At 31.8% G+C, this 20,001-nt stretch overlaps 5 protein-coding genes across 7 annotated transcripts in view; 2 read left to right on the forward strand and 3 right to left on the reverse strand.

Annotated features, from left to right (window-relative positions):
* Positions 1–470, reverse strand: part of LOC111457840 (MLP-like protein 43) — a 2,032-nt gene extending 1,562 nt beyond the window's left edge. For both annotated transcript variants that reach the window (XM_023100252.1, XM_023100250.1), the window contains exon 1: positions 274–470. In XM_023100252.1, the coding sequence (XP_022956020.1) occupies positions 274–460 (187 nt within the window). In that variant the 5' untranslated portion in view covers positions 461–470. The remainder of the gene's footprint in view (positions 1–273) is intronic.
* A 1,672-nt stretch (positions 471–2,142) lies between these two features.
* LOC111457844 (MLP-like protein 43) lies at positions 2,143–10,701 on the reverse strand. 2 transcript variants are annotated; one of them, XR_002713018.1, is made up of 3 exons: positions 10,386–10,699; positions 9,106–9,460; positions 2,143–2,265 (listed from the first exon to the last, which is right to left on the reverse strand). XR_002713018.1 is itself a non-coding variant. In XM_023100256.1 (2 exons), exons 1-2 carry the CDS (start codon positions 10,570–10,572, stop codon positions 9,162–9,164), a joined length of 486 nt encoding a protein of 161 aa, XP_022956024.1. In that variant the 5' UTR covers positions 10,573–10,701; the 3' UTR covers positions 8,939–9,161. The 2 variants fall into 2 exon arrangements, 1 of the variants encoding a protein (XP_022956024.1); XM_023100256.1 differs by lacking the exon at positions 2,143–2,265 and having other exon boundaries at positions 8,939–9,460; positions 10,386–10,701.
* Positions 4,786–6,051, reverse strand: LOC111457842 (MLP-like protein 43). Its single transcript, XM_023100254.1, has 2 exons — positions 5,829–6,051; positions 4,786–5,231 (listed from the first exon to the last, which is right to left on the reverse strand). Exons 1-2 carry the CDS (start codon positions 6,013–6,015, stop codon positions 4,930–4,932), a joined length of 489 nt encoding a protein of 162 aa, XP_022956022.1. The 5' UTR covers positions 6,016–6,051; the 3' UTR covers positions 4,786–4,929.
* Positions 10,702–15,398: 4,697 nt separating the features above from the next.
* LOC111457851 (MLP-like protein 43) lies at positions 15,399–16,219 on the forward strand. Its single transcript, XM_023100263.1, has 2 exons — positions 15,399–15,658; positions 15,765–16,219. The coding sequence occupies exons 1-2, from the start codon at positions 15,472–15,474 to the stop codon at positions 16,043–16,045; spliced, it is 468 nt and encodes a 155-aa protein (XP_022956031.1). The 5' UTR covers positions 15,399–15,471; the 3' UTR covers positions 16,046–16,219.
* A 2,866-nt stretch (positions 16,220–19,085) lies between these two features.
* LOC111457853 (MLP-like protein 43) overlaps positions 19,086–20,001 on the forward strand; it is a 4,224-nt gene continuing 3,308 nt past the window's right edge. The window contains exons 1-2 of the mRNA XM_023100265.1: positions 19,086–19,320; positions 19,426–19,855. Of these exons, the coding sequence (XP_022956033.1) occupies positions 19,134–19,320; positions 19,426–19,706 (468 nt within the window). The 5' untranslated portion in view covers positions 19,086–19,133 and the 3' untranslated portion in view covers positions 19,707–19,855. The remainder of the gene's footprint in view (positions 19,321–19,425; positions 19,856–20,001) is intronic.

Below are 20,001 nucleotides of genomic sequence, written 5' to 3' on the forward strand. Positions count from 1 at the left end.
AAAAAAAAAAAAAAAAAAAAAAAAAAACAAAACAAAACAAAAGTATAAATAATGTGTATATTAAAAAAACATTAAACTAGAAACAAAATGATGATCAAAGAAATCTTTAAATATTTTAAGATTTTGATGACTCATAGTAAATAAAATTAAAAAATTAAAAAATCTATTAAACAAATTAAAAAGCTTATAAAGATTAAAATTATAAATTAACTCATAAAAGATTAAAAAAAAAAAAAAGAAGTTTCCAACGGATAGAAATATAAATGAACAAACCATGAAAGTAGTGCCAATAGAGGATAGTGCCAACTTTGCCCCATTCGCCTTCATGTAACTCGATGCTTTGTATTTTATCGGGAGAGATATTGGACATATGGTGAGGTTTTTGATGAAATATTTCATGAAACTTTTCAACTGAAGCGTTCACTTCTACCTCAGTCTCCAACTTCCCATAGAGAGCCATGGCATTGAGTTACTTAAATGGTAACCCAACAACGATAAGGATATTGCTATTTAAAGACAAGGCTTACTCTCACACATGATGCAATATTATTGGATCTATTGGGAGATGAATTTTACATTTTTATCCTCTATTTTATAATTATTTTCTCTCTTTTTTTAAACAACTTAAAAGAGGTAAAATAAGTTTCAATTATATTCTTAAACTTAAAAAATGTGACCAAGTAAAGGCGAAGTACAAAAACGAATTAAAACCAGACTTGAACGAGAGAAAATATGATAACTAAGAAAATAAAAGAATTCAAAGTTACTGCTTATATGAGCAAGGTGCAGTTTTTTTTTTTTTTCTTTTTCTTTCCGTTGCTCAATTATAGAAACTTCATAGTTAAACATGTTTTTCTTTGAGCAATTTTATGTTGGGTGATCTCCTCGAAAATTTTCATTTTTTTAAGATGCATGTGAATAAAGACAAAATATACTGAAATAACTCGTGTTAGTCTATGAGCATAGTTTTGATCTTTGAACTAAGGAATATTAAAATATGAATTCCAATTTATTCTTACTGTTATTATGCTATAACACTAATTTGGTTACGTGGGTATGAACAATATGATATAATTAAACAACCACTATAAGACATAATTAAGGCTAGGGTTATAATGTAGTAGGTTATACATTATTAATTCGAACCTTCTATTTTCTATAATTGTCTTTTAATGATGCATTATGGAGAGCTTAGACGTTGAGATTTTAAATACTAATGTATAAAGTTAAGTTTTTTTTTTTTTTTTTTCTTTTTATACATTTTATATTATATATATATATATATTTAAGACGGACAAATCCATACGTTAAATTATCAAAATACGATTTTGAGTATTTGGGACGGTTCCAGGTGTGATATGCTAACATTATGTTATGCTATATGATATGCTAAATACTATTATGGTATAAATGAAATATTAAGTTATGTTACGATAAGGTATGTTATCTTACAAGATGTCATGATATACTATGCTTATTATGTTAGGCCATGATATGTTTTGTAATAAGGAAATCTATGATGCACAACCTCCCTATGCCATGACTTGAAAGTTATGTTATGTATGAAATGATATATAAGATTATATACGCATAATTACCGAGTTTAATACGTGATGAAAGAATAGAGATTGTCTTGCATTATTTATTACGCTATAATGAAAAGTATAGGGACCACATGCATAATTGTATGTTCACGTGTATTGGGATACTTCCCCTTTATGATGAGTATGGACGCGTACACCATGAGACTGAAATGACCATCATGTTTATCATGATGCTACGACAGTCGCTATTCCCTATGGGTGTTCGACAATAGTCCGTCAACGAGTGCTAGCCCAACCAGCAAGCCAAGGGGGTGTGTGAACCCACCTGGTGAGCCCACGCTCACACGTGTGAATCATGTGTAGAGAAGTACTACACATTCGATTTAGCTCGGACTGGAAAGCCGCCTAAGAGAATGACATGAAATGATGTTTCAAATGATAGGTCCCCATACTGTATGTAATTGCATTCCCGACCCCAATAGTACAGTCACTTACTAAGTATTCTTAAAATACAAGCCTTGTGCTATTTTTATATTTCAGGTAAAGGTGAGGCACCGTGTACGAATCACATAGCGTTGCATTGAACAAATTCCAGATAAATTTTAAGTTTAGTGTGATACCTGAGTAATTGAGAAGTACATATATGAACCGAGAATACATCCGAATGAAAGTGATCTAAAAGATAGAATGACTAAGAAAGGCTTAAATGAAATTAAAGTTACTATCCATACCAATAAGGTGCACCTTCCTTTTCGGTGCCTCAATCATAGAAGCTTCATAGTTAAGCATGTTTTACTTGGAGCAATTTTATACTGAGTAACCTTTTGAAAATTTTTCTAAGATACACGTAAGTGAGGACAAAATATGTTAAAATGACTCGTGTTGATTTGTGAGAATAATTTGAGTGTTCAATTTGTCACACTCTTAACCTATTTATTATTATTATTATTATTATTATTATTATTATTATTTATTATTATTATTTATTATTAAAAGTTATGTTTTTTAAATATAGATAAGAGTAAAATTAAAAAATATACAAGTAAAGATAATGTTTATAAGCTTAGATACCGAGCTTATTATATGCAAAATTGAAAGATTAAAAATTTATTAGACAATTTTTAAAATTTATAAACCAAATATACATAAATTTAAAGATTATAGTACGACAATTGTAATTTAATTGATAAAAGATAATTTAGAGCTTCGAACATATCAAATATAAATAAACAAACTATGAACGTAGTTGAAATAAATGATAGAACCAACTTTGCCCCATTTGTCTTCATGTAACTCGACACCTTATATTTTATCTATAGTGGTTTTCAATATATGGTGAAGTTTTTGATGAATTATTTCATGAAACTTTTCAACTGAAGCCTTAATTTCTACGTCTATCTCCAACTTTCCATATAGAGCCATGGAGTTGAGTTGCTTGGAAGAACAAGTTGCTCAAATTGTTGAAGATAGATAAATGCTACCAAGTCTCACACATTATGTAATAATTAATGTTGGTTGATGTATGTTATGTTATGCTTATGCTATGATATATTTTAGGTCTTATTACAGGTCATGCTATGTCATTAGATATATTATGACATAATTATATTGTGTCATGGAATTATGTTACGTTATCAATGTAATATGATGCATGAACCTCCATTATGCCACGCCATGTAAACCTCCATTAAAAAGGCATGTATGTTAATCATGAAAGATATGACAAGAATTACGTTTGTATGTCTCGTAGAAATACTATGTCACGAAAAGAACGGAGGTATAACTTGCATAATAAGGATGTCATGTTTTGATGATATGTGACCTCATGCATTTTATATGTCATGAGTATCGAAATACTTCCTCGTTATGATTAATAGGAACACGTACCTTACGATATTTATGTCGTCATGAACTTTGGCGGAGCCTTTCCCTTTTGGCTAAGCCTTACCCAACACAAACAAAGAATCATATTTTAAAAAATGGTCCTCTAATATATATGAAAAGAGGTCCTGTAATATAAATATAAATTAGTTCTTTTTATGGATGGATGATGTAGTAGCCATCATTATTTTCAAAATTACTTTTTTTTTTAAACATAATTATGGATGTCTTTTATTTATTTTCAAATAAATAAACCTACCCATTATTCTACCTCATCAATAATGTTTCTATTCTATGCACGTGTCATGGTCTTTACAATGCGATGTCACTATCAATCGTACATGAACATCTTGCCTTTACTTGAAAAATGATGTAGCACATGACCTGAATATTTCAAAGAATAGTTAGTAAGTAACCCCATTGTGGAGAGTCGTGCATAATGCAAGCACATGAAACAAATGTTGAAGGGACCTATCACTATCTCGTTATAAAGCTTTTCATATTCTAAACAGTAGTGAACCACGCTTCCCTTACCTTTGGAATAAATTGCATCTTAAACTTGAAACTCTTGGATTGTTCCAAAAGGTCTCCCTCAATGACGGTGAAAGTGATGCAATTGTTCTCTTCGTCAACTTTTTCCACTTTCTCATTTACTGCTTTAGTTCCCATCGAAACCTTGTTCGAGTTTTGAAATGTTTATAAAAAGTCAAGAGTTCAAGATTATGTAATGACTTAACCTAAATAAATTATAAATCGTGAGGTTATTTTCAAGGATCGAGCCAATTTTGCCCCATTTGTCCTCATGTAGGTCAACCCCGTGTATTATGTCCGTGGAGACATCGGAGATATGATGAGGCCTCTCATGAAATATTTCCTTAAACTTTAAAGCTAAAGCTCAGATTTCTACATCCGTTTCCACCCTTTCAAAGAGACACATATGAATGTTATGGTTTTTATAGTAATAGATCCCATTAATTAGGTCATTGTGAATTATGTGATCAATAATATTTTAAATTATTTCTAAATAAACATTAGCATATTTGTTTTTCAAAACTAATTATGAATATGTGATTCAAACTATTTTTAAATAAGAATATTTTGATGACCCAAAAAATTCGATCAATACTACTTAAATTCTACGTGAAACAGCCCAAGCCTATTGGTAATAAATATTGTTCGTTTAAGCTCATTATGTATCGTCGTCAGCCTCACAATTTTAATACACGTTTGTTAGGGAGAGATTTTTACACCCTTACAAAAAAAAAAAGTTTCGTTCTCCTCTCCAACCGATATGGGATCTCATTCATACTATTTTTTCTTTTCACATAGAACATGAGCTACATGGTATGAGACAAATGCATACATAGAACAGGCTACATCATGGCATAATATGTTTATTTAAGTATAAAATTAAGATTAGCAACATAGTAATAGCCCATTATTATTCCATAACATAGTAATAGCACAATCACCCAAGAGCTATGAGTGGAGATAGAGACGTTGCTCATGCTTTAGCAGCTATACACGAACCCTCGTTATCATATCCCATGAGGTGAGCATCAATGTCTTTGGCGGTATCAACACAAAGCTGAAGAAAAGTATGTGAATCTGGAATTTGTTCATGCAGCTTCTCATATTCCAAAGTAATGTGAATCACACTTCCCTTATCCTTTGGGATACATTGGACTTTAATTCTGAAATTCTTGTAGTGCTTTGAAAGGTCTCCTTCTATCTCTTTCCACGTTAATGAATTGTTCTCCTCATCCACAGCTTCTATTACCCTCTTTGACACACAAGCCTTCCCTTCTATTACTCAAATAAGAAAGGTTAAATTATAAATTAGGTTCATGGTAACCTTTTAAAAAGTATTAAATAGATTTGTCTCGAGTAGATAACAAAATTTAGAGTTAGATAACGAGCGATTGGATTTGGTTTAATAAACTTATTTTTTAACTATTGGTTTCTCAATCTCACAATCCACTCTTTTCTGGAGTTAGTATTCTCGCTGGCACACTAATTGATGTATAGCTCTAATACCAACTCTAATACTCTAAGCACAATGCTAATAGATATTGTCCGTTTTAGCTCGTTACGTATTGCCGTCAGCCACACTGTTTTAAAATGCGTCTAATAGGGAGAGGTTTTCACACCCTTATAAGGAATGTTTCGTTCCACTCTCCAACTGGTTGACATGGGATTTGAGAGCCCATTCTTTAAAGACAAAAGTGTACTTTCTGACCAAATTTTACAAAAAAATAATAATAATAATAATAATAACCTAAGGTTGAAATAATGTTTTATAAGCTTAAAAGATAACTAAACCAGAAATAAAACGAGGATAAAAAAAAACTTTAAATATTAAGATTAAAAAAATGAGAACTTAAAAAAAAAAAAAAAAAAAACCATGAACGTAGTGCCAATAGAGGATACTGCCGACTTTTCCCCATTCGCCTTCATGTAACTCAACGCCTTGTATTTTATCTGAAGAGGCTTTGGATATATGGTGAGGTTTTTGATGAATTAGTTCATGAAACTTTTCGGCTAAAGCCTTAATTTCTACATCAGTCTCCAACTTTCCATAGAGAGCCATTGAGTTGAGTTACTTGGAAGAACAAGTTGACAACTAAGATAAAAGATAGAAGGTTCCTCCTCTATTAAGCTCAATTTAAAGAGAGGGCTTAGTCTCACACACATGATGCAATAATAAGGCTAGTCTCAAAGATATTGGTATAATTTAATCTTATCATTATTATTCTACAATAATACTTATTTGATTACGTGGGTATGATTGTTATGATGTAATAAAACAACCACTAGGCTTAATTAAAGCAAGGGTTAGGTTATACATTTTAATTCAAACTTTCTATTTTCTAATGTTCATACATAATTCTCTCTTAATTTTGCATTATGAAGTTAAACCATTATTTTTAGTGATAGAATGTTAGCTTGTTTGACTTTGAAGATTGACAAACCCATAAATTAAATTATTAGAGTATTTGAGATGCTGAGTGTCATAGTCATGTTCGTCCAGCGCATATTGTCAAGCATGCTCATGTCAGGCCAAAATCTTTATATGTTTTCATGTTGTATTAGATTAGTATTTTATTTTTTGTTTGTATAACTATTTTTTTTTGTTTGTAATACTTGTCTTCTAGACCTAAACCGTCCCAAAATGTATTATAGGGGATGCAATCAGTTGTTAATTCCTCCCACCTAGATTTTGTATGACCGTTCGATTAAGTACATATAAGCCTGCCAGACTTGAATCGCCCCAAAATGTATTATAGGTAGATGTGACTAGTTGTCAAATTCTCATGCCTAAGTTATATGATATTTAAATTGTGATTTTTTTTTCTTTTTTTTCTTATAGTCCGACTTTCAAGTTGTTTTCAAACTCTCTTTCAATAATCTCTTTGCTAACTTATACCAAGCACAAACAAAAAAATCTCATTTTGAAAAATGGTCCAATCTTGTAATAAAAAATATAAATTAGTTCTATTTATGAATGGATCATTATTTGACGTAATTACGCATGTCCTTTATTTATTTTCAAATAAATAAAGCTACCATTGTTCTATAATGTAACAAATCCCACCTCGTCAATAATGTATCCTAATCAATTTGGTTACATCTTAAAAGGGTTGTGGAGCATAAGAACGATATTAAAGAAAAATAAAGGTACTCGTTCTTTCTCTTAATTACTTCTAGTGTTCATACATGATTTTCATTGACTTTTAGTTTGATGTTCTATGTTCGTATTCTTAGTTTAAAGTCTCAAAATATTCCATCGGTCTTCAATTTTCAAGATTTGTAGAGAATCTTTGATCTCGAAGAGTTTCAGAGAAATTTTCGAGATCTCAATTTTTTTCGATCCTCTCCTATGAAAGAAATCTCATCTAATTAAGAGTCTTGATGGCTTTTGGGTCTAAGCACTCTATGCTTGTATTTGAATTTAGTCTTCGACCCTATGCCCTTTAAATTTGAATTTTGAGTCGAATATATTTCGAGTTCATTTGATTTCTTACTCCCAATTTATATATGTGTGAGAATCCCAATATTGGTTGTGGAGGAAAACCATAAGAGTGCAGAAACCTTTCCCTAGCATAGGCATTTTAAGCCTTGAGAAGAAGCTGGTAAGTGAAAGTCCAAAGACGACAATTATATAGGAACTTTTTGAAAAGTGTTTTTTACTACTCTCTAAATAATGAAACGAGCACAGTCCTTTTAATCTGCTGCTTATTTTTCTGCATGACCATGTCGAGTGAAGGCTATCCCTATAGACCAACAAAGGTCCATTCAGCATGCTTTGTCTTCACTCGAGTTCACCCAATTTATGGACTGGTTGTAGCATTAGCACTTTTATTTGCGAATCCTTTTGTTTAATCCTAAAAAAATTACGTATTTTTTTCGTATTTTATTTACTTGGACTTGCTGCTCTTGCTTTTTCAAATTATATGCTCAAGTTATATGAAGCTTTCACTCCTACAATTACTTATTCATTGGGACAATAACCTATGAGAAGGATTGATTTGAAGATGAGGCATTAGCATACTGACTCGCCTTCTTCCTTCCTTTTTTTAGTCCAATCTCGAATGGAACTTTTTTTTAGGATTGTTACAACATACTTTTTACTTTATCTCGAAACGAAATAGGAAATTAATAAAAAAAAAATCGAAAGAAATAGATAATTAGTTTAAAAGGTACACTTTCTTTACTCGGGTATCTCACAAACAAAGAAGTTATGATACATTTTAAGAGGAAGTACATTATGCTATGAGAGAAACGACTAAATTAGGATGAATGAACGGAGAGGAGCTCAATTATGAGGAAGTATTCGCCTGAAAAGCTAGAACCCTAAGACGAGAGTGAATAAATTAATAGAACCTAGATACTAGTTTTGAGAAGCCTATGATTTCGATAAATGGTATTTAATTACAAAATAAAACGTAATAACAATATAAGATACCTGAATAACATGAGACTTAATAATGAATTAAGAGCCTATAAGTAAGCTACTCATTCATGCATGAGCTGTATGGTTGAAATGAATGCATACACGAGCACGATTTATACCTCTTCATACTTTGATATATACTAATTAATTTTCAAAGCATCATGTATGTGAATTTTTATTAAAATGTTTCGACTCGAGTTTAATGAAATGCATAATTGTAACCGTCCAAGTCCACCACTAGCAAATATTGTCCGCTTTTGTTCATTACGTATCACTGTCAACTTCACGATTTCAAAACGCATTTGTTAGGGAGAGGTTTCCTCACCCTTATAAGGAATGTTTCATTCTCCTCTCCAACATATATATAAGATCTCATAATAATTTTAAATTATTGAAATTAATAAGTCAATATTTTTCTACGTCAATAGTAACAATCAATGAAAGATCTTGAAAAACTTATAGTTACACAGCTACTCGTCCAACAAAAACGCATACTCAAAAATAGTATGCAATGTTAACAATTATTACACCAACACATATTTTAAAAACTTTATTGCCATTTTATTAGAAGCATACAAAGATTTAGACTATAATATTTCACAACAAACATCTCCCACTAAAGATGCCATAAAACATGCTAAATCACAGTATACTATATGTATTAACGAGCATTATTTAAGTATAAAATACTAATTAGCAACATAGTATAATTGCCAATTATTATTCCATAACATAGTAATAGCACCACCCAAGAGCTATGGGTGTTGATAGAGACTTGTTGCTCATGCCTTAGCACTTATACGCGAACCATTATTGTATCCCATAAGGTAAGCATCAATGTCTTTGGCGGTATCAGCACAAAGCTGCAGAAAACTATGAGCATCTGGAATTCCTTCATGCAGCTTCTCATAATCCAAAGTAATGTGAGCAACACTTCCCTTATCCTTCGGGGTACATTGGATTATAAATCTCAAGCTCTTGAAGTGCTTTAAAATGTCCCCCTCTATCTCTTTCCACGTTAATGAATTGTTCTCCTCGTCCACAGCTTCTATTACCCTCTTTGACACACAAGGCTTCCCTTCTATTAATCAAATAAAAATGGTTAAATTATGAGTTAGGTTTGTTAGCTTTTACGTTTGTGTTTATGATATGTTCATGATACAAAATTTAGAGTTCGAGAATTAATTAGACCTAGTTTTTTAATAAACTTGTTTTTATTCTTTAAAATTACATAAATATTGTTCTTTTAGAGGATTTCAAGATTTTAAAATGCCTCCACTGCGGAGAGGTTTTCACACTGATGTGGGATCTTACAATTCACTTTTCTTGGAGGACCAACGTCCTCACTAGCACACCGTCTGGTGACTCGCTCTGATACAAACGATAATAGCCCAAGCCCACCATTTTAAAATGCGTCTACTAGAGAGAGATTTCCATATCCTTATAAAGAATGTTTAGTTTCCCTCTCCAACCGATGTGGGATCTCACAATTCACTCTCTTTTGAGGCCCAGTGTCACGGTCATGCTTGTAAAAGGCGATTGTGACACACAACGTACTCACTTGCACACTATCTGGTGTCTGGCTTTGATATCAATGGTAATAGCCCAAGCTCACCACTAGCAGATAATGTCTGCTTTGGCACATTATGTATCGCCGTCAGTCTCACGATTTTAAAACATATCTACTATAGGGAGGTTTCCACACCCTTCTAAATAATGTTTAGTTTCCCTCCCAACAAATGTGGAATCTCACCACACATTCTTCTTTAAAGACATAAGTGTACTTTCCGACTAAATTTAAAAAAAAAAATAAATAAATAAAAATAAAAACTAAGAGTAGAAATAATGTTTTATAAGCTTACATTAAGTAAAAAACATTTAACTAGAAACAAATCAATGATCAAAAGAAATTCAAATATTTTAAAATTACGAAGGGAAGGATTAAAATTACTCATAAAAGATAAAAAAGTGAGAACTTCAAACATATCAAATATAGATGAACAAACCAAAAAAGTAGTGCCAATGGAGGATACTGCCAACTTTGCCCCATTCGCCTTCATATAACTCGCAACTTTTTACTTTATCTGGACAGATATTGGAAAGATGATGAGGCGTTTTATGAATTATTTCATGAAACTTTTCCGCTGAAGCCTTCATTTCTACGTCAGTCTCCAACTTTCCATAGAGAGCCATTCAGTTGAGTTACTTGGAAGAACGAAGTTACAAAAATAAAAGATAGATATTGCTACAATTCTCTCCTCCATTGCACTTTATTTAAAGGCAAGGCTTACTCTCACACATCATGTAATAGTGGATCCCATTGAGTATTGGATTTTACATTTTTATTCCCCATCTTTTAATTCTCTCTCTTTTTTGTATGAATTTAGAGGAAGTTAAAAGGTGAGGTACCTAATTGAATTCAATCTTTTTTGTATGAATTTAGAGGAAGTTAAAAGGTGAGGTACCTAATTGAATTCAAACTACACCTGAATGAGAGTGATTTTGAAATTCCGATTACTAATAAAAACTTAAAAGAATTGAAAGTTATTACTTATACCAACAATTTGCACCTTACTTCTTAGTTGCTCAATTCTAGGAATTTCATAAACATGTTTTGTTTTGAGTAATTTTATGTTGGACTACTTTTTGGGAATTTTTCATTTTCCTAACATGCATGTGAGTGAAGACAAAATATGATAAAATGACTCATGTTGGTCTATGGGGATTGTCTTTACTCTTAGAAGCAAGGAGTAAGTAGAATAACTATGTTGCAAAGGATGCAGGAGAATGTCGGATCCATCAGGTGTCGAATTTGGATTTCACTTTTTCTCGTTGTTCTTATGCTATAATACTACTTTGGTTACGTGGGTATGAATAATAATATGATATAATTAAACAACCACTATAAAACTTAATTAAGGCTAGGGTTATACATTATTATTTCAAACTTGAGCTTAGACGTTGAGATTTGAAAGTGATTTTCTTTTTTAAATAGTAGTAACAGCACCACCCTAGCAATGGGTTGAGAGAAAGACTTGTTGCTCATGCGTAAGCACTTACAAATGAACCTTCATTATTGTCTCCCATGAGGTAAGCATCAATGTCTTTGGCGATATCAACAATGTCTTTGTTGATATCAATAAATGGTCTCCCTCTAACTCAATCCAAGTGAATGAATTGTTCTCCTCATTAACATCTTCAATTAGGTTCTTTGCCAAACAAGCCTTCCCTTCTATACCGGTTTAATCCACAAAACATTCGTTTAAATATAACATAAATGCAATATTGATTAAAAAAAAAGGCACATGAATGAACCAAATCTACCTCAAAATGAAAGGGGTTCTGAGAATAGGATGACTAAGAAATTAGACTTAAATGAAATGAAAGTTACTACTTATATCAATAAGGTGCACATTCCTTTTCGGTGCCTCGATCATAGGAGCTCCATAGTTGAGCGTGTTTTATTTAAAGTAATTTTATATTGAGTGACCTCTTGAAAATTTTTGTGAGATGCATGTAAATGAGGACAAAATATGTTAAAAGGACTCGTATTGATTTGTGAGGATAATTTTTATTCTTAGAAGAGAGAAGTAAGTAACATGACAATGTCGCAGGAGAATATCGGAATCATCAGGTGCGGAATATAAATTTCGAATCCTGATTTGAATCCTGACATATGGGTTGTTAGTTTAAACTGGTAGGTTTTTGTCTATTTAGTTCTTCAACTTTTACAATTATCTAATATTTTCAAATTTTTGTTTATTTCATATCCAATTGATTCTTAATCTTTAAAACAATCTTTAATATTCCATCCATATTTGAATGCTCTTAACTATTTTTTTCTTTTTTCTTTTTTTTTTATATAAAATTCACGGTTTAGCTACAAGCACAAAATTGAAAATTCAAAAATCGATTAAACCCGGTTTAATAATCTTTTTCCATTTTTAAAAATTATACTTCGTTTCTCACCATTTTTGGGTGACCTTCTCATATGTTTTAAAAATACAAATATGCTTTTAGACCAAATGTCTAACAAAATAGAGATTTTGAAAGGCAAGTTTTTTAAATATAGGTAAGAGTTAAATTAAAAGAACAGAAGAGTAAAGATAGTGTTTATAAGTTTACATTTTAAAAAAACATAAAACATAAACCATTTCCTACTTTAAGGGAAATTAAAAAAAATTAGAAATTTATTAGACAATTTTAAAAATTCATAAAATGATACACACAAATTTAAAGATCATAATAAGAAAATTATAATGTACCTGATAAAAGATAAAAATGACTAGCTTTGAATTGATCAAATATAAATAAACAAACCATGAACGTAGTTAAAATAAATGATGGGACGACCAACTTTTTGCTCCAGCCTTCCTATAACTTGCAACTTTGTAATTTATCTGAAGAGATATAGAATATATGGCGAAGTTTTTTTGATGAATTATGTTAGGAAACTTTTCAACTCAAGCCTTAATTTCTATAAAGCTACCAAACTTCCCTCCTCTCTTACCCTTTATTTAAAGGTAAGGCTTACTCTCATACATTATATAACAATGGATGAGATTCATGGTTTAATATGTGATATGTTATGTTTATGCTATAATATACATGATGTCGTGTTATATGTCATGTTATGTCATGTTTTGATGATATGTGACTTTATGCATTTTATATGTCATGAGCATCGAGATATTTTCTCGTTATAATTAGTACGGATATGTACGTTACGATATTTATGTTGCCATGAACTATGTGGACCCTTTCCCTTCGTGGCATCTGACAACGTGAGTATGCACTAGTCTAACCAGCCAAGCTCATGGCATACGTATACGATTATGCCTGGTGGGTTCATGCATGCATGCGTGGACCATGTGTAGAGAAGTATTATACATCCAACCTTGTTCAGACTAGAAAGCAGAGCTCAAGACCAGGATGTTCTTATACAAAGATACGTCTCACCATCATTGCTTGTGTTTGCATTTTTCAACCTCAATAGTAGAGCTATTTACTCAGTATTTTTAGAGCTATTTACTCAATATTTTTAAATACTTAAGCTACGTGTTACTTTTTATTAGGTAAAGGTAAGACGCCCATGTACAATGACAATACCGATAGGAAGACTATAGAAGCGAAACTAGAATAGTTGCATTTATATTTGGTGTAGTAGCTATCAGATTAAATCCAGACTTTTACATTATCTTATTTAAATTTATGCATTTACTACATCAACCTCTTGAAATATAAATATAAATTAGTTTTATTTATGAATGGACCATTATTTTCAAAATGACTTTATTTTTTCATAATAATGCATGTCTTTTATTTATTTTCAAATAAATAAACCTACCCATTGTTCTAATAATGTAACAAATCCCACCTCATCAAAATAATGTGTCCTAATCAATTTGGTCCTCATTCTTGCTACGTTGTTCTTGTATGTTGGATCTATCTTTGACTTGTTGGTCTTGTACGTCGATCGCATTTAGATTTGGGTATTAATGAAAATCTTGACCGCTTTTACGTATTTTTAAATAAGTTACTTGTCTGATCTCACATCGGTTGGAGATGTGAAACGAAATATTCTTTATAAGTATGCAGAAACCTATTACTGGCAAATGCATTTTAGAAATGTTGAGGGAAAACTCGAAAAGAAAAGTTCAAAGAGGACAATATCTGCTAGCGGTGGACTTGAGCTATTATAAATAGTATCAGAGCTAGATACCGAGTAATGTGCCGGCAAGAACAATTTATTTTCAACTCTAATTTTTATATCACGTACCAAATATAATGCATCTAATATGATATAATAATTTTGGAAATAGATGTAAATTATTATGTTGGATGGATGAATAATTAAACATACCCATCATCATTTTCAAAACATTCTTTTATTATTATTTTTAAATAACTTTTTTTCAGTATAATCTATATAATTATGTGTGAATAATTCACTATTATAAACAATAAGATCCCTAATCATATCTCATATTATGATATTTAAAATTTTGTTTTTTATATTAAATCTCGAGTTTCGTACTTGTTGAAGCTGAAATGCCTTTTGGTTCTCCCAGACAAGACGCTTCGTTTTTTGAACCCAATTTAATAACAAAAGTCGAAAAACAAATGAAAAAAAGAACAACGAAGTGCTTCCTTTACTTCTCATGGAGTTGTAGTAATCTGACTAAAAACTTTTGCACATTTGAATATATAAGACAAAATGTAAAAGAACCTTGATTTGTGAGAGAATAAGTTCGATTTGTTCAAAACCAAACATTAAGCGTTACAATGGAATTATGGGATGTGACAGTATGAGATCCCACATCGGTTGGAGAGAGAATCGAAACATTTCTTATATGGGCGTGGAAACCTCTCTCTAGCAAGCGCGTTTTAAAACTGTGATTGATGGCGATACGTAATGAGCCAAAGTAAACAATATCTGCTAGCAGTGGACTTAGGCCGTTATTGTCCTCTTTGGATTTTCCATCAAGACTTTAGAATGCGTCTGCTAGGTAGAGGTTTCCACACAGGTGTTTCGTCATCCTCCTCAACCGATGTGGAATATCACGGTATCAAAGCTAGACACTGGGGGTGGATTGTAAGGGTGTGGAACCCCAGGGGAATGGATTGTAAGGAGATGGAAACCATGGAAACCTTTTCTTATCGAACACATTTTAAAATTGAGACTGACAACAATACGTAACCAGTCCAACGAAGAATTGTTAGTATTTTTTTTCATTTAAATAACTATTAATTGTACATCTTATTCAAAAAGTCGACAAGAATCGTGATTGAATTATTTTAGTCCAAAGTGTATCTTGGGAGTGTTTCATTGTGGTTGGGCATGAAATTTTTTTTAATCTACACCATTTGTTATTGATTTATTCTATATACGGTAAATCTAACCTATTCAAAAAAAATTATTGAAGGTTGAAATAATTAAAAACATTCTTTGATTTAATTCACAATGACATAATGAAATAAGAGTAAAGCCCTCACTATAAATGAGTACGAGAAGAGTCATGTTTGGGCAGTGCCTTAGCTTCCTTGGCTTAGATCTCCTTCTAATCACTCATAATCCAAAATCAAAGCACCATGGGTCGTTTTGGAAAGCTTGAAACTGATGTACATATCAGAGCTTCTGCTTCAAAGTTCCATGAATTATTTAGCGAAAGAATTCATCATATCTCCAACGCCTCTACCGACAAAGTGCACGGAGTCGACCTACTCGAAGGCGAATGGGGCAAAGTCGGCTCCATCGTCTGCTGGAGATATTTTCATGGTTTATCATTTTTTTAAAACTTTTTTGACCATTTTGTTTTAAGGGTTTATTTAGAATGAATTTTCCAGTGCTCAAAACGATAATATTTTTACACGAAAACATGCAGATGGGAAGGCTAGAGCGACAAAGGAGATAATCGAAGCAGTCGACAAAGAGAACAATTCGATCACTTTCACCATGATCGAGGGAGACCTTTCCGAGAAATACAAGAGTTTCAAGTTTAAGATGCAATGCATTCCAAAGAAGAAGGGAAGTGTGGTTCATTGGGTTTTAGAATATGAAAAGCTACATGATAACATTCCTGATTCACATACTATGCTTCAACTTTGTGTTGATATCGCTAAAGACATTGATGCTCACCTTATGGAAGGCAGTGAAGAACCCTAGCCATGTTGCTGCACTAAGTTCTATGGTACTATACGTATAAATAATTTGCCAATTATCTATGTATGATTTCATTTAAATAAGGCATATGTATTTGTGTTATGTTTGGGTCCTGTTCTATGTGTTGTAATAAGTGGGAGAGATATCTTCCAAGTTTCTAAATACTTAGTGTGTTCTATAAAATTATCTTGGGTAGAGGCCATTTTTAGGCATCTACCTTTATACACGGCAACTAGTAGATTAAGTACTACAAATATTCAGTAAGTGACTCAAATAGCTCAAATAGCGTAGTTGAGAAATGCAAACACATTCAAATATGAATCAAGAGTTCATTCTTATGAGATCTAAAATCATGATTTTGGATTTGGATTTCAGTAATTTCTGTATGCTTAAAATGTATATCAGATTGTAGGTATAGTTCTATATTCTCCATTTTTGTACCCATGGAACCCACTAAATTCATACCAATTTCGTAATTCCTAGATCTGGTTGGGTAAATACTACTTTTGTATGTTAGTAATATATTTTCGTACACGAGTCGTAAGAAACTCATAAGAGTCATAAAAAGAAGAAAAATCGCGTAGGTTAGAATATGGTGTTTTTACTTTTTAATGTTTATTTATTTTATTTAATATTTGGTTATGTCATTTAAAAAATGCTTTCGTAAGTTCATGGCAGTATTTTATGATAAAGTTTCAAATGATTATTTCCGCAAAAAATGATTATGTTATATATACAGTAACGACTTTAGGTTAAGTAGAAATCTAGGGTTGTTACATTACCTGTAATACAATATTCTAAATGAAAAAAAGCATATTGTTCTTGTGAATTCTATGTCGTGAAATATGTTCTCAACTCCCTCGGTGGTCAAGTTTTCAAAATTGCATATATGAATCGATTGCAAAAATTATACTCATTCATGCCAATCAAATGACAAACCCTCACAAGCAAGAATTTGCAACTATTAATCTTTTTGGTTAACAAATTTATAAAGTGAGATTAAATATTTTGTAGTTCAGTCGTCTTACGAACTTATTATATAAGATATCCCACCAGAACGATTTAGATCATATAAGATATCTCACAATACGATCTTTTCGTAGGCGTTTGCCCCCGATTCAATCGGGGGATAAGACATCCAATATTATTCATATATTATTTGACTTATTGTTATTACTTGAACATGATTTTCGTATATCAACTTGTATTCTTTCGTATATCAATTATTTGAATTCGTATATCAAAATTAGACTAATAAATTTGTATTTTTCATACAATTGATATATTAAATTAAAAATAAAATAATCAAAATTATTATTAAAAATTAAATAATTAATTACGAGGCTTTACAACATTTAACCATTTACATGGTTGAATTTTTTTTAATACTACTCCACTTAGAGTATGATATACATTATATTTTATAAGTAAAGAATATTATCTTCATTGGTACGAGCCATTTTGAGAAACTAAAACTAAAGCTATGAAAAATTATCGACAATATCATACCATTGTCGAAGTTTCCTGATTATAACATAATATCATAACCAGCTTCCGATCTTGAGACCAGTAGACTATGGGCCACCCCGCTCCGCATAATTGAAACATAAATAGAGAATATGCAAAGCATACCGTAAAAGCCAAAATATTCATATAATAACTCCCCAGTGAACCACACTTCCTTTTCCTTTGGAATAAATGTGATGTTCCACGTTGGTCGGGGAGGAGAACAAACTACTATTTATAAGGGTGTGGAAACCTTCCCCTAGCAGACGTGTTTTAAAGCCTTAAGGGGAAACCCGAAAGGGAAAGCTCAAAGAGGATAATATCTGCTAGCGGTGGGTCTGGGTCGGTGAAAGTGATGTTTTTTTTTTATAAAAAAGTCAAAAGTGCTTCGAGAATATTTAATGATTTAACCTAAATAAATGATAAATCGTGAAGATATTTCCAGTAGAGAATCGAGTCAACTTTGCCCCATTCGCCTTCATGTAGGTTGATCCCGTGTATTATGTCGGTGGAGACATCGGAGATATGATGAGGTCTCTCGTGAATTATTTCCTTACACTTTAAAGATGAAGCTCGGATTTCTACATCGGTTTCCACCTTTTCAAAGAGACCCATATGAATGTTATGGTTTTTAGGTATAAGATATTTTAGGGTTCTTTGTTTAGGGTCTTGTCCTAGCCTCATTTATAGTTATGGATCCCATTAAGAGCGTGATCTTACATTTCTACCACTTTGAATTTTCCAATTCAATAATTGTTATCATATAATACTATTTAATTATGACATTCTGAATTATGTGATCAATAATATTTTAAATTATTTCTAAATAATCGTTAGCATTTTGTTTTTCAAAACTAATTATGAATTATGTGATTCAAACTATTTTTAAATAGGGTATTTTGATGACCCAAAAATGGGATCAATACAATTTAAATTGTGCACAGTGACATTGTTCGCTTAAATTCATGATGTATCGCCACCAGTCTCACGATTTTAATATGCATATGTTAGAGGAGAGGTTTTTACACTTTTACAAGGAATCCTTCATTCTCCTCTCGAATTGATGTGGGATTTTACAATCCACCTCCTTGAGAGCCCAGCACTTTTGCTGGCACACCGCCTAGTGTATGCCTCTTACATTATTTATAACAACTCAAGCCTACCGCTAACAAATATTATCCATTTTGACTCGTTACATATCGTTGTTGACCTCATATGATGAAATCATAGAATGTGACAGTCATGCAGTGAAAAGTTAATAAACAATTAGATATAATTATGTGTCATATAAGTATATTGTTGACCTATGATATAGTTTTTGTAGACTTATTAATGGAGAAGCATTTCTAAGAGAATGTTTCCGTGTGTTTGGATTGAAGGTCAAAACTAATTATATTGGGTTATTTTAAGGACAATTATTCAAAAAAGTTATTGTAGGTTGAAATAATTAAAAACATTATTTGATTTTATTCGCAATGACACAGTGAAATAAGAGTAAAGCCCTTCTATAAATGAGTCTTTCCATGAGTCCAAGAAGAGACATGTTTGGCATTGGCTTATCTTTTTTGGCTTAAATCAAAACACCATGGATCGCTTTGGAAAGCTTGAAACTGATGTACATATCAGAGCTTCAGCTTCAAAGTTCCATGAAATATTGCACAAAAGAACCCACCATATCTCCAATGTCTCTACCGATAAAGTGCACGGCGTTGACCTACTCGAAGGTGAATGGGGCGAAGTTGGTTCCATCATCTGCTGGAGATATTTTCACGGTTCATCATTTTTTAAACTTTTTTTACCATTTTCTTTTAAGAGTTTGTTTAGAATGACTTTTTCAAATGCTCGTAATAACAACATTTATACACGAAAACTTGCAGATGGGAAGGCTAGAGTGACAAAGGAGAGAATCGAAGCAGTCGACAAACAGAACAATTCGATCACTTTCACCGTGATCGAGGGAGACCTTACGGAGAAATACAAGAGTTTCAAGTTTAATATCCAATGCATTCCAAAGGAGAAGGGAAGTGTGATTCATTGGGTTTTAGAATATGAAAAGCTACATGATGAGATCCCTGATTCACATTCTATGCTTCAGTTTTGTGTAGAGATGTCTAAAGACATTGATGCTCATCTTATGGAAGGCAGTGAAGAACCCTAGCCATATTGCTGCACTAAGTTCTATGGTACTATACGTATAAATAATTTTCCAATTATCTATGCATGATTTCATTTAAATAAGGCATATGTATGTGTTATGTTTGGGTCCTGTTCTATGTGTTGTAATAAGTGGGAGAAATATATTCCAAAGTTTATAAATACTTTTGTACATTAGTTGTATATTTTCATACACACTAACTCCATACTAAAGACTTCAATGTTGTAAGGACAGCAAAAGTGTCAAAAAAAAAAAAAAAAAAAAAAAAAAAAAAAAAAAAAAAAAAAAAAAAAAAAAA

Source organism: Cucurbita moschata, unplaced genomic scaffold (assembly GCF_002738365.1).
Source record: "Cucurbita moschata cultivar Rifu unplaced genomic scaffold, Cmos_1.0 Cmo_Scf00020, whole genome shotgun sequence".
NCBI classification, from domain to species: domain Eukaryota; kingdom Viridiplantae; phylum Streptophyta; class Magnoliopsida; order Cucurbitales; family Cucurbitaceae; genus Cucurbita; species Cucurbita moschata.

Bases quoted from the DNA above. Each gene is read 5' to 3' on its own strand.
- LOC111457842 (XM_023100254.1), bottom strand. From the start codon at position 6,015: ATGGCTCTCTATGGAAAGTTGGAGACTGATGTAGAAATTAAGGCTTTA. The intron at 5,232-5,828 runs GTTTTTTTTTTT...TTTGAGTAATAG, and splicing joins CTATTGGCACTACGTTCATG to AAGGGAAGGCTTGTGTGTCA.
- LOC111457851 (XM_023100263.1), top strand. From the start codon at position 15,472: ATGGGTCGTTTTGGAAAGCTTGAAACTGATGTACATATCAGAGCTTCT. The intron at 15,659-15,764 runs GTTTATCATTTT...GAAAACATGCAG, and splicing joins CTGCTGGAGATATTTTCATG to ATGGGAAGGCTAGAGCGACA.
- LOC111457844 (XM_023100256.1), bottom strand. From the start codon at position 10,572: ATGGCTCTCTATGGAAAGTTGGAGACTGACGTAGAAATGAAGGCTTCA. The intron at 9,461-10,385 runs GTTTGTTCATCT...TTTGATTAATAG, and splicing joins CCATTGGCACTACTTTTTTG to AAGGGAAGCCTTGTGTGTCA.